Source organism: Apteryx mantelli, chromosome 21 (assembly GCF_036417845.1).
Source record: "Apteryx mantelli isolate bAptMan1 chromosome 21, bAptMan1.hap1, whole genome shotgun sequence".
NCBI lineage: Eukaryota > Metazoa > Chordata > Aves > Apterygiformes > Apterygidae > Apteryx > Apteryx mantelli.
In genome coordinates this window covers 5,715,378-5,729,272 of record NC_089998.1, presented here as the reverse complement: position 1 = coordinate 5,729,272, position 13,895 = coordinate 5,715,378, and the positions used below count along the sequence as shown (strand labels likewise).

Sequence of the window (13,895 nt, the reverse complement as noted above, 5' to 3'; positions counted from 1 at the left end):
CTGGCCAGAAATCACTTTTTGCCAATTGCACAAGAAAAATTCTGGAGATTCTTCAGGGGAACTTACAGCTGCAGCAAGTTAAAATATTTTGGGAAAGCGAGATCTTTTTAATTCCTACCAGTTCACTTAATAAAATCATCATAGCCTAAAATATCCTGACAGATAAAGCAGGCCAGACCTTCCTATTCAATACATTGTAAGCACATACTGCATCAAAACCTATTCTGTATCCTCTCCTTGGGTAAAATAGCAGGGAGAGAGAAAAATAAACCATACCATTTGCACAGAAAAAGCAGAAATCTCTCTACCTAGATCCATTTGTTTTACTCTGAAAGTATTGACAGATGAGTAATGAAAAGTCTGCTGCAGACATAGGCTCTTCTTCAAGACAGCATCAGTTAATAAACTTCAGCCACAGCTGCAAAAATATTAAGGAATTCAGCCAAATGACTCCTTCAAGGGCACAGGAGGATAGAAGCAAGAGCCAAATTTCGTGCTTTCTTAGTCCCGAAACCAAGATCATAGTGTGCAGCATCAATGCAAAAGTGTGTCACCTTTCTGGATACGAGAGTTTTGAAAAACAATTTCAATAAACGCGTACCACTAAGTACTAGTATTTCTAGCGTGTTTTTTGTCAGTATGATAACATCTGAAACCTGCTATACTAGGTTGTCAAAGGCTTTTAGATGTGAAGTACCTAAACTGAGAAGAATTAAACGATAAAAGCAAATGAAAGTCAATAAAAAAGCACAGCTTGTTAGCTCTCCCCATAGGGCATGCCACAACACTGGTAACATCGCAACAAAGGCTATTTGGCATGGTGAGATAGTCACGTCGGGTATCAGACTCTGCAGCACAGACCAGGACCTCTGTCAACAGCAGTGCCAGCAGAACGTGTACACTGAGAACGATTTCAAAATCGCAGTTATGCTTTCACTTGATGTGGGAAATTTTTGTATCTTGCTAGTGGAACACTAACAGTCTGAATGACCAACAGCTGTAATCTTAGCTCACATTATTTATACCAGCCTTAAGTACTTACAGAACTTGAAAAGTATCAAAGCAATGACATAAGTGGCCAACAACGTTCAAACATTGTTTTTGTTGTTACTAACACTATTACACACCTTGTAGCCAGAAACTCTTGGGATTTATAGATAAACCTATCTGTCCAGCTGCCAGAAAAAATCCCTCAGATGTTTCTGTAGTTTTTTCTTCTGTATCATGTTACCTTCAACCAGAACAAAAAGAAGGGTAAAATACATATTCAGGTGATAATTCTGAACACAGACAACCATGGTCTACTGCCAGGTAAATATTTCTTCCTTATGCAGCTGTACATACCCAAAAGCCACAACAACCTAGCCAATCTCAGCCAATGACGCAAGATATACCAACGTTTGGTCAGAAAGATGGTTTCGATCCTTTACACCTTGGCACTTCCCAGGCTGCCAGCCAAACGAAAGCTTAGAGAAATTTTCATGTATATCACTTGTGGTGTAGCCGATGTCTCCCAGGAGCCCATAAGTATTATAGTGAAATACTCACCTAAGATTTGAGGTCTAATGATCAAGGCTGTAATTCAGGATAAAACCTAAGAGTAAGAGCTGCCAATGCATACTTAAAGAATTTGTATAAATGCTTTCACCTGAGACAGGCAGGAAGCAAAACCATCTTTCTTTGAAGTCTACCTGGAAATGTAAACATCAAGCGATGAGAACCAAACTGTCTCCTTTCGCAATTTTAGGGGTGCATTTTCCCGGCCATTTTTACTCAGAAACTTCAGCTTTAACCAGCAGCCCACCCTTCAGCGTCCTTGACAGGCTCCTCCGATCTGTCCCCAAAAGACACACATATTTGCTTTGTTCCAAAGGATTTTGCTTTTCTTTGGCATTCCTCATTCCAAGCCAACCAGATCCGAATTCAAGTAGCCTTTGTTCTAACAGCAAAGAAAAACATTTTTTATCAGCGTTTTTACCTTTCGGCCCGATGCCAAATCATCCCTGGCTGATGGAATGCAACACGGCGTCTCCCTAGGCTGAGCAGCACCAGGGAAACTGAAGAAATTCCACTTTAAAGTGCCTGTTTCATCCTCAGGAACTCGCAGCAAATAAGGTAAAAATGTCGCTAGCCCACAGATCCGCCACTAGTAACAGAGTTAATATTAAGTGAGCTCTTGCAGGCACCCCCTTTGTGGTGCATAAGGTTCCTTCTTCAGTTCTCGCAGCAGTGATTTGCATGTGAGAGGATTTTTTTCAGGGGCAAGGAGTCTTTTCTTAACTCTGGTTTCCTCCCCGGAGAGTCAGGCGGTGTCGGGGTGAACACCACAGCAAAACAGTGCCTTCACCTTAGCACTGCAAGCAACAGGCACGCCAACCTGGGAAGGCAGCGGAGAAGAAATGCCTTACCTGCCTCTGCCTCAGCCAGACATACAGTAAGCTGTTTGCTAAATCATTGCATTTAGCTTCACGAAATTACACTATCAAGGAACATTAAAACTCTATTTGAATAACTACCCAAAAAGACAGAAACCTGCCAAAGGCTGGGATTCATCTCCCCCAGACTTCACTGTGTAAATGTTAGGCATCATGGCCTACGCTAGTCATAGTCACCACAGGCTTTTCCCCCAGCCTGTGGTGAAAGATTGGCGTTTCCAAAATTGTACACTGCAAACTGAAACATTTTGACGGCTGCTTGAAACCACGAGGGACTAGAAACTATTAGAACACAGATTATATTATACATAAAAGGTATTTTAGCCTTTGTATACACAAAATTGTACCTGTTTCAATACAGGTGCAATTTTAAACCACTTTAGCAGAATTGAGCAATTCTGAGCAAGGATATTCTCAGATCTTTAGAAACTTCTCTTTTATGAATTTATCTTACCTTCATAAATTTAGAGGCAAAAGCTTAACTGACACCATCAGTTTTTAACACAAGTGTGCTGCTGCAAGAACTTTGGGGAGGATATGAGAAGTCTCTACGCAGTGAAGCATCTACAGCCATTCATTCTTGACCTTGTTTCTACCCAAAGGTTGCAACAATTAACCCAGCTGAGGCTAAACTAGAGTAACTCACTGCACAGATTTCTCATGTTTTTTGAGAATATAATCAGATTTATCTCATGCCTGTGAATTTAACAGTGCAAGATAAACTAATATAAGACAAATTTAAATTAACAGAATGTCTGTGCAACTGAATGAGCAGGTGATCGCAGCCTCAATTAAATCCTCAAACAGCAACAGGCATCAACCAGGTCTTAGTTAAAAAAAAAAAAGTGTTTTTTTTTTCTATGAGCAGTAAAGCTAGTGAAACTTTATCTACCCCTCTCCCAACACAAGAAACCTAGTTTCCTCACCTCTCCCTTGGCACTCCTCTGAACAAGAAGCACCATGCGTGCCAGTAATTCTGAAATTACACATGTACCAGTCGATGCTGGATGGCCAAATGGAGTATAGAACAACCACACTGTCCTTGTTGCTGTAATAAAGACATTATTTCGGGTCTCTTCTTTCTGTTCAGTCTTCTTCAGAAAGCGTGCAGGAATTTAACTAAACTTCTGATATCTATTCCTTTGCAAAGTTTGACTGAAATTGGTGAACAAGTCCAACAGTTATAAGAGAGGATGGATGGCCAATCACTGTTCCTTATGAAAAGATGCTACAAATTAAGTAAGAGAGGTACACATGCAAAATGCAGCTTACCTTTGAGCAGACTCCCCAAATTGTGTGTCAAGATTCAATGGTTTCTTCAGAGGGATACTGTCCACTTGAGTATTACAAAATTGGCCGTAATTGAGAGGGCAGCCTCATTGTAAGCAATGTAATTTGAATACTGTTTCTTAAGTTCCTTCAAAAAAATTTAGCTAGGCTCTTCAGCAGCTTTCCAAAGAGCCTCCTCTGCAAACTACAACACACAAACTGACAGGAGACAAAACCGTCACTGTTCTCAGTGACAAAGATCAAACGGCTATCTACAGAGCAGACCAGCTAAACTGAAAACAGAGAAACTCCCCACCCCAATTTCTGCCAGATATGTTATCTCAGGAATCGCTCATAAAGCTGTAAGGCAATCAAAACCCACAGTCACATGACTTCCATACACAGAGCATCTTTTTGGGTACTGCAGACTTCTCCCACATGGTATCCTTGGGAAAGTAACTCCAAGTGACAAAAGAATAAACCCAACCCATGCACCATTATAATCATGCTCCATCAAAAATCTGCCATTAGGCTTAATACGTAGTTCCATACACCCTTCCCAAGGACATTTATAGAGACAAACCACCCCCTGCACAAGCCAATGCTCAATGTTTTCTGTAAATTCATAGATGAGCTCTAACCAAATCTGCTGGTAGACCTCGCTAGTTCCTCAAACGTATTATTCTGGTAAATAATTTAGTTTAAAGCTTCTTCTAATTAGAAATGCAGAACACATACATTTTAAAAAATATTTAAGATGGTAAAAACATATCCAAAAAGGGATATTTAATTTCTTTGAATATGAAAGACTCAGCACTCCTAACAATAAGATCCAAAGTTGCTTTGCAAAGTTAAGCAAAAAACGAATGGGAACAATCTGCATTTTATCTCACCATATTCAAACTGACAAATTTAAGTTACAGGTAGAACACAAAATAAAAGGATAATGTAACTCCCAAAGGAAATTTGTGTTTTAAATAGTATTGTCCTGCTAACTGAAGTCCACCTTTGGAATGCCAGAAGAATTCACAGATACTGCTATCTAGAATTGGTTGGAATCAACTACATAACCAGAACTAAAATATTGATTTCCCCGGATGCCCTTGATTACATGATGTTTGGTTCGTAAAGGAAACTTTCTAAATATGGAATTAATTCCTGAGGCTATTTTACCACCTCTTGGGCAGTAAGGACAGGACAGATTGGTAGGCTGAAAAGTACAATAAAAAATTCAAAAGGTAAGGGATAAAACATGCTGTATATGTAAAGACACTCCTTTGCTACCATTTCAATAATTAAAGACTACCTGCAAACTACAGTTTAACACTCCTAGACTATATATTTAGTGTACTGGTAACATTCTGTCAGGGTTAAATGTTCAATCAAACAACCAAAGCTGCAGCATCTGATCACTCTGATTTTACCAGCTATAGGTAACTCTTTCTTGATTTTGAACCACTACTGATTTTTTCCTTTCTTTCCAGAAGCCTAAGGAGAAATGAAGAAAAATCTCATCTCTTTTCTTTCAAAACAGAATTGTCCAAGATTTTAGTACATGAGGGCTACAGTTAGACATCCTATCTACCATACAAACGGACTGGTTCAGCGAATATGTTAGGTACGCAATAAAGGGTCCTTTCGTTAGAGAGAAAGAGGGAGCGCGCACAAGCATGCAAGCAAGCTTTAACCTTTCTCCCTCAACAGAATAATGAATTAATATTTCCTTAGAGGTACTGATGGCAATACCAAGATCTTAACTTGATTTACAAAATGCACAGTATTTTCACGGCACCAGAAAAGCTCTACACACAGCAGCATAGATCCTTATCCAGGGAAAATAAATGAAAATAATGAAAAATACAATTTGCTTAATCCAAAGAGCCTTAGCCCCGTCATTAAGAAGTCCCTTCGTCCACTGCCACCCATGTTGAACCGACCGTCTCTGTGGTATAAAAGGGGAGCCAAAAAAATGAAAGAAACAAACCCAAAGACTAATCACAAAGGCTTAGAATTTTCATACAGCTCTTGTCAATTCTAAAATCTTTTAGGTTACTTTTTAAATTATCACAAAACAGAAATCAAGCATATAAAAACTGATCCCCTCACAGCTGACATCCTATCTCCCAAACCACTAAGTAAATGAATGCCCCAATACAAACCCTCTCTTTTTTTTTTTGCTTCTATTTCTATCCACTCCTTCCTTGAAAACACTCTCTCAAACTCCAGAGAAGATGAGCAGTAGTGACTAAAATAGCAAATAGACTTAACCTCAAGAGATTGTTTTAAAGCTGAACAGCTTTAAGTGAAACATGCAACACAAATAAAAGTGGACCAATAATCAAAATCATCAGCTTTCTTGGGATGCTTTATATAATATGTGGGGACAACATTTCTTTCTCACGCAGATTAAATTGTTTCCTCTGTAGGCATCAATGCCACACCCACTACAAGAAGAGATCAGAAATATATTTTTAAGAGTGCATGCTACGGATCAGGTAACGTAGCTGTAAATTTGTCAGGTCGCAGCAATGCGAACAGCAGACCTGAAGAACATTCCTTTGGCAGCATGTCCTAACCTGCAGGATTCCTCCAGCTCTTCTGGATTGCTGAAATTCATCTTCTCTCTCTTTGCCTCAGAACAAACTCCTATGAAAGCTGCCAGTAGCCTCCTCCTTGCCCGTTTCCCCTTTTTGTCATCCTCTGATTTTTCCCATCTACTCCACTTGCATGCAGCTTAGCCCACCGTCCCCCCCTCTTCTAACATCTGTGGCTTGGGCTTCCTCTCACTTCTTTTCTGCTCTTTCCAACCTTTCCATCAGCATCTCCCACTCATGATGTCCCTTCTTCCTTCTCTGTCTTCCTTTTTTATACGTTTCGGAGTTCTGGGGCTGTAAATTTAAACTTGCAGATGTGAAAAATACATCCAGCTTTCCTCCAGCCAGGCCTCCCTTTTCCTCTAAGCTCTACTAAAACACCAAGAATGACACACTGTTCTCCACTACCATCCCCTCATTCCATAACTTTCTCCTGTATTTCTCACCTGTACAACATGAAAGCCAAGCTTCAGTTATATAGAGAAAGGTGACAAATGACAGTGCTAATATTCTTGCCAACAGGTAAACACTTTTACTACTTCTTCCACATTGCTGTCAAGACAGTGGCTGAACCCCATCATTTGCTCATGCCGAGAGCTTCTGCTTTGGTTTTTCATCTATCATGTTTTCTTTATCAAATATTCAGGGGGGTGCAAGACAATAAAATTTGAATTGTTTTCAGAGAGAAAAACATATTCTGTTATGAATTTCTGAGAAGCTGAAAGATTCCTCTCCCTGCACAGGTTTTTCTCCAGATACTACAAAATCACCACAGGAAGAACACAGACTGGCAAGATCCATTTCACTGCTACTGCAGTGAACTGCAGACTGGAAAGATTCATTTCCCTGCTAAGCAACAGCGCACAGAGGTCAAGAGATTTTAACTGTGCAAACTGACACTGGTGCTAACACCCCCAAAACTCCAGAGCTCTAGTTTCGGAAGAAAAATGTGGGGATGACTGGCACTGGAAAACAGAACAAATTATATCCTCTACATGTAGCCAAACTTGGCAAAATGATGGGGGTAGTTGAGTTGTAAGAGAGAGAAAGAAGGCTATTCAATCACCTTACCTGTAGTTCTGACACATAATTTATCAGCTTTTAATATACTGCATAGTTTCTGGAGTTTTTTTTTTCTGGCACAGAGACCAGTGATGCTCTCTGTCATCTTACCTTTGCTGGGGTACAAGGACACTCAAAATTAGATATGTTTGCTATGATAACAAACAATTCCAGCTGTCACCCCTCAGTAGTTCAAGTGAGGACCATCTAGGCTTCTCTGGTAATATACCTAACAAGCGAGTGCTTGGGTTAGGTCTGATTAGCCGTCAAATGCCTCTGCCAAGGGAAAGTATAACGTATCTCCAGTTTCTTTAGAATAAAGCCAAGAAAGTTGAATTTCACATTCATCCATTTGCCCAGTTACAGTTAAGATGCTAAAAGGGTCCAAGATAAGTGCTCTCCTTTCAAAGGGTTTGTAAGTCAACAGCAAAGTTTATTTTGCCAATTCTGCCCACAGACTTTCAACTCTGGAGTAAATAAGGGGTTAATATATATTTAAAAACAGAGTCCTTCTAGTATAGCACAGGGGCACTTACTAATAGATGGAGTCATTAGAGTGTCAGCTGAGGTATCAACTGCAATTCAAAGATTTCAAAAAGAAGAATGGATCCCTACAAAAACCTAAAAGAAGTAGTTATAGACTGACTCCCTTCCCCAAGAACAAATATCAAGTTTCCTCCAATCATGCAATAGATTGCAACAACTCAAGCCATGATGATAGATTACAGGTCCCTTACAAGTAGGAAATGATCTCTGCAAGTGAAACAATAGACCCAGACGAGGGACACTTGTGTTGCATTCTTGAGTGTCAGTGAACTTCCACTAATGTCTCTGCTTGCCAGAAGGAGGTTAGCAAGAGCCAGTAGGAGTTACCACCCCATACAATCACACCAATAGATATATTTAGTCATTGCAGTTCAAGGAAAACGATTGCTGACACTCAAAATAAATTTAGCAATTGTTTCCAGCTTCAGCTTTTTCACTGACTAAGGCACAACCCAGCTGCTTCACATTCCATTAGACTTCAGCTGTCTTTTCTTCTCCACTTCTTGTCCACTCCTTTCTTACAACTGCTATGACCATCTCAGTCTTGCACCAGTTATCCTGCAGGCTACATTTCTGAACACTCCAGCTTTGAAGCTATGCGATAGAACATCTGTCAAGCCTATGTAGACTTATAAAAAATGTAAAATCCTGCTCTATGTGCCATTTCGAAGAGGCGCTAAATACTGATCTTTGTGTTGTACCTGTATTTTGCCTCCACACAAAATTAGAGTTGTCAATGCTTTTTAAGCAATATACAATAAAAGGCACATGTGAGGTCATTATGCAAGAGCCATATAGTAGAAAACTCAGTAGATGCTTAAAGGAAGTAAGAAAGAATTGCAACTGAATTACCTTTAAGGTGGTGAACTGAGTCTTTAGAAGAATTTAATCTTCAGATCCCAGGTTAAGACATCTCACAGATTTATTATTTGGCTTGAAAACCACCAGTTTAGTAAAGCAGCACCTTATATTGGTCAAGTGCAAAATTTCTAAATAACTTGAAAGTCTTCACTTACACTTGAGAACAGAGTATAGTGGTAAAAGTAGAGCTGAACCAAAAAAAGAGTTCTGCCTAGTAACTCACCTAAGCATAACTCAGAAAAAGGAAGAGAAATTGCAGAAAATTGTATAGATGTAAAAATACAGAGGATAACTTCTAGACTAATTGAATGATCAAGAGATGACTAAAGACAGTTAAAAAATCTATTTTTCAAAATATATCATACCTCCAAAAAGAAGATACCTGGAAATTGCACCTTAATACAAAAACATTCACAGATGCACAATTCAGACTGATGTAAATCAGCATGGAGGACTCCGGACAAACAGGAACATTCCTCTAAGTATGTATCCGATCAGGCCCTCTGAATTGTACTGTTTCTTTTATTTTACCATTCTCCTTAAGAACAAAGTTCTCCCAGGATTATCCGTGTATGTTTATGCTAACAATTTTTAAAGGAGGAAACTTCACAGATGAATTTGCTTATCAGGAAACCGCTTATCATTAAAAGGTGAAGATAACAGCATTTTCAGTCTTAGTCTGCTGGGAATAAATATCTCTACTCAACTTGCCATAAAACTGGATATAACTGACTGCACTCCAGGTAGCTAAACACTTAGCACAGTTGTCTCAACGTTAGCAAGACAGCTATTGAAAGGGCAAGCTTATACAGGATGCGAAAAAGCTTGCAAAACAACTACAAGATTAGGACCGAAAATATCAACTAGAATAAACCTTCAAGGTGTGGCATCCATGTGTTCTTTGGTTGTAATGAAGGGTGTTATTGAATGGACCTTCTTCATGGAAGAGCTTTTGTTTTATACCTGACTGTGTCTAACTGCTCCCTTACTCTCCCTGAATGATGCAGAGTAGTTCAACTCCCTGGAGCATGCAATCCATCAGGTAAATAAATACAGGAATTCATGTATTGCCATGGTAACAGGAAAACCAAGCAGAGTCCGCTGCCTTCTCCACTCTTTCTTGGCATCCTCATTTTGGATTACAGATCAGAACTGTAAGACTAACTACAGTGAGAACAATTATCTTCTGAAAGCAAAGACAAAAAGTCACAAACACGATAATTTTAAAGTACAGAAAATACAAGGTTGGATACTGTTCCTTCTCCTTAAGTCAAAGGGGGTTCTGCTTTCAAAATGTATTTGGAAGTCTCCTGACTGAAGCTTAAAGGAACAGGGACTCTAATACTAGCAAAAAACAAACGTACTATCTTACTCTACATTACCAGATGGCTCCCCTTCACTCCAAAGCAGTGCTCTGAATCACTCTATAGTGACCCTTCTGTGGATTAAATAGCAGTACTGCAAGGCTCCAGAGGGAGTCTTGTCCACTTTTTTTGGAGGACAGGATGGTAGCTATTATCTGTTATCATTTATTATAGGTTTTTATTAAGTGCTGACAATGTGTTTCATTTAAGGACCCAGGGAGCAGATGTATGTAAGATCTCCAGGGATCTAACCCTTAAAAGGTACCACTTTTTTTTCCACAGTCTGACTGGATGGACATTTTCTTCTTCCATATGAATACTCAGAGTCCAATCAAAGCCTAAATCAACTCTGAAGATATTCAAGATCACTTGTTATCAGTCAATGGTCCATTTTATTTACAACATACTGGGTCTTGCATGTATTTCCATTCCCATAAGAAAAAAGCAAATACAAATGTACACAAATAGGCAGATCTTAGACCTCATAGTATCTGTTTCATGATTCTATATCCTTTGTTCTGGTATTGCATGTATTTTGACAAATATTATCCCAGATTTACTGCAGTAGTATAGACTGTGTTTATTAGGTGATGCTATTAACCAAACTGTCTGTCAGTCACAAGTTCAAACGCTTAAAAACAGTGATCAAGTGTGTACTGTACTGGAACAGCTGGATTCCAGTCCTCCTTCCCTCCCTCCCATCCTCATCTCCTCCAGTTTACAGTTGGGCTGGATTTTTTTTTTTTTAAATACCCTTTTTAAAGAAATGAAAGTAAAAGCAGTTGAAAGAGGACAATTTCTGAGATTTACAGTTGCTATTACTCAGCAAATCATCACTACGATACACATCCACTACAAGCAATCTCCTGAATGCCTCTGCATCAAGACTTCACCCATTGCATCTTCCAAACTGTACATTTACAGCACTGACCTGGGGACGGATCCTGCATGATGTCTTGAGGTCTTCAATGGGAGTTCAGTGTGTTGCAAGGTCGGGTCTCTAGGTTGCGCAGAATATGAGTTTTTTATGGTATTTTTGGCCTTTCTGTTCTATTGTTTATGGAACAGCACTGCATTTGTGTGTGTCTACAGAGTCATCTTCCCGCGTTTGAACTCTTCACGCTGCTTCGCTGGTGTTGAGTTATATTTACTATTCTCACAGGGTTATTTACTGCACGCGAATAAACAAAATGTGATCACTTATTTATACATCTGTAATTACTGTCTATATCGCTATCAGCATTTACTAAGATCCCAAGCCAAATTCACCCCTAGCATAAACAAGCGTCATCTCTTTTAGAGCTCACCCCGGGTCTATATATGCTGCTAACACCTTTCTTCTTTTACTCAGTTACCTGCTTCCAGGATGAAAAGCTGCAGTGATATACCAACAAGCATTAAAAAGATACAGCCAGAATCCCAAAGCAAAGCATTATGTTGCGATACTATGTAAGGGCTTGGGCATTGGATTAACCTATGATATTTCTGGAATAACATTTGTCCTGCGATGGGATGCACACTTGTTAGACAGTAACGTAGTGCTGAGAGCTGGAAACACGCCTATGTACTGCACTTAAAAGCTGGCTGCGAGGCAGCTTCTCCCTCGAGGCCGCCCCAGAACTGTATCTCAAGAAAACATAGTCATGTACAGTGCAGCACAGAAGCCAGAACAAACCGGGACGGGATGATCAAAACCAGAAAACGCAGCTACCAACTTTACTCCTTTGAAAAAAGGAATCTTTCCTAAAATCAATGGCTGCTGTCCTGGAAAGCCTGAACGCGGGACGTCACACATCCCGACTCGGACTGCTACCGCACGCTCCCCAGCAGGAAGCTGTCTAGCTATTTCTTACGCTAGAAAAAAAAAAAAAACAAAATACAAAACATTGATTTTTCTCTGCTAATTAAAAGCAACATAATTAAACCGAATAACTTCACTGCCTGATTTGCAAAAAAACACTAATTGAATCTTTAAACATACTGCTCCTGCTACACAGAAAAATCAAGGGCATCCAGCCGCCTCGAGTGACACCCGAGCTCCAGGAGCGCAGAGGGAGGCGACAGCTCCGCGCGCCCGCAGGGGACCGGAGCACGGGGGGGCCAAAGCGAGCGAGGGGCCCCCCGACACTCGCCCCCCGCCGCGTCCTTCCTGCCCCGGCACAGGCGGGAGGACGAGGAGAAGTTGACGAAGTTGCCACCAGGCACCGCGGAGTAGGCCCCGGAGCGGAGCGCTGCAGCGCCCCGGCTTTGCTTTGCCCTGCCTACAGCGAAAGGGGGGTGCAAGGGGGGGGGCCCCGAAATAATTAATTAAATAAATAATTAAATAAAATAAGGAAGCCGCGGTCTGGAGGCACCCGGCAGCTCCAGGGCTTCCCCGCGGCGGGGCGGCAGCAGGGAGGGAGGGAAGGAGGGAGGGAGGCAGCGGCGCGGGGCGCAGCATCCCCCGCCGCCCCGGCCCGGCCCCGGGCTCCGGCGGGGCCCCGCGCCGCGCTGACAGGAGCCGCCGCCGCCGCCGCCCGCCGCCGCGGGGCCCGGTCCCGGTCCCGGCCGCGGCGCCAGGCCCGCGGTGGGCAGCGCCGAAGGGCGGCGGCGGCGGCGCTGCGGGGAGGGCGGCGAGCGCGGCCTCCCGCCGGCGCCCGGGCCCGCTCACCTGCTTTCTCGATCTTGCCGGACATGTCGGGGCCGGGGCTCGGCGCTCAGGCCCGGCCGCGCAGGAGCCAGCGAGCGGCCGCGGCGCGGCGCGGCGGGGGGGCTGCGAGCCGCCACCGCCTCGCGCTGCTGCTGCCGCCGCCCGGGATCCGCGAGCGACACTGCGGCGGCCTGCGGGCTCCGCGGCGGCGGCGGCGGCGCAGGCAGCCGGCCCGCCCCCCCCTCCCCGCTCCGCCGGGCCGCGCAGGGAAGAGGCGGCCCGGGGGCTCCCGCCACACGCACACGGGCGCCCCGCCGGGCCGCAGCGCCGCCTGCCGGCCGGAGCGGCACGAAGCGGCGCGGGGCGGGGCCGCGGGGCCGGCGGTGGGCGGGGCCGGCGGTGGGCGGGGCTGGCGGCGGGCAGGGCGCACCGGGGGCGGGCAGGGCGCGGGGCGGGCGGGGCTGACTGGGGGCCGGGCTGGGCTGCCGGCGCTGCGCAGGGGCAGGGGCAGGGGCAGGGGCAGGGCCCGCGGCGGCCCTGTCAGGCCTGGCGCGGGGACGGGCCGCGTCCTGAGGGGGCGGCGGGACCAGGCCGCGCCCGGCACGGGGCCTGGCGACGACGGGCAGAGCCCGGGGTGTCTTGACAGGGGACGGGCAGAGCCCGGGGTGTCCTGGCAGGGGACGGGCCGTGCCCTTGGACAAACAGCAGTCGGTGTCCGGGGAGGCCATGGAGCCCCCGCGTCGGGCAGGCACAGCAGGGTCGGGGCGAGCGCCTGCAGCGCGCAGGGACCCGGCCCGGCCTCTGCGCCGGGAACTGCTCCGGGAGCAGCGGTGTGGGACACCGGGGAAATCCCTGCTAGCAGGCCCCGGAGGACGAGGCACCTACCCGCGGGGGGGTCCTGGGCCCGCTGGGCATTTTTCTCCTGCATGAAATTCCCTGCACGGGGGTTTGGGATCCCTGGACTTGCGCGCGTTGCCTTTGCACGCCTCCCCGATCACCACAGTGCATCTAAACGTCCTCACGGAGACGGGCCCTCGTGAGGGGAGCTGGTCACTGCTCGCTAACGTAATGAGAAGAAACGCCACAAACCGAGGATCGATGCCCCCGTTCCGCAAGGCCGAGGACACGTCCTGCT

General features: G+C 44.3%; 1 protein-coding gene across 4 annotated transcripts in view; it reads right to left on the bottom strand.

The window, feature by feature from the left end:
• RAPGEF1 (Rap guanine nucleotide exchange factor 1) overlaps window positions 1–12,864 on the bottom strand; it is a 90,792-nt gene extending 77,928 nt beyond the window's left edge. For 2 of the 4 annotated variants that reach the window (XM_067309321.1, XM_067309322.1), the window contains exon 1: window positions 12,782–12,863. In XM_067309321.1, coding sequence (XP_067165422.1) covers window positions 12,782–12,806 — 25 coding nt within the window. In that variant the 5' untranslated portion in view covers window positions 12,807–12,863. Of the gene's footprint in view, window positions 1–11,062; window positions 11,303–12,781 lie in introns of those variants that run through there. The other 2 variants (XM_067309319.1, XM_067309320.1) reach the window with 2 other exon arrangements.
• Between the last annotated feature and the right edge of the window lie 1,031 nt (window positions 12,865–13,895).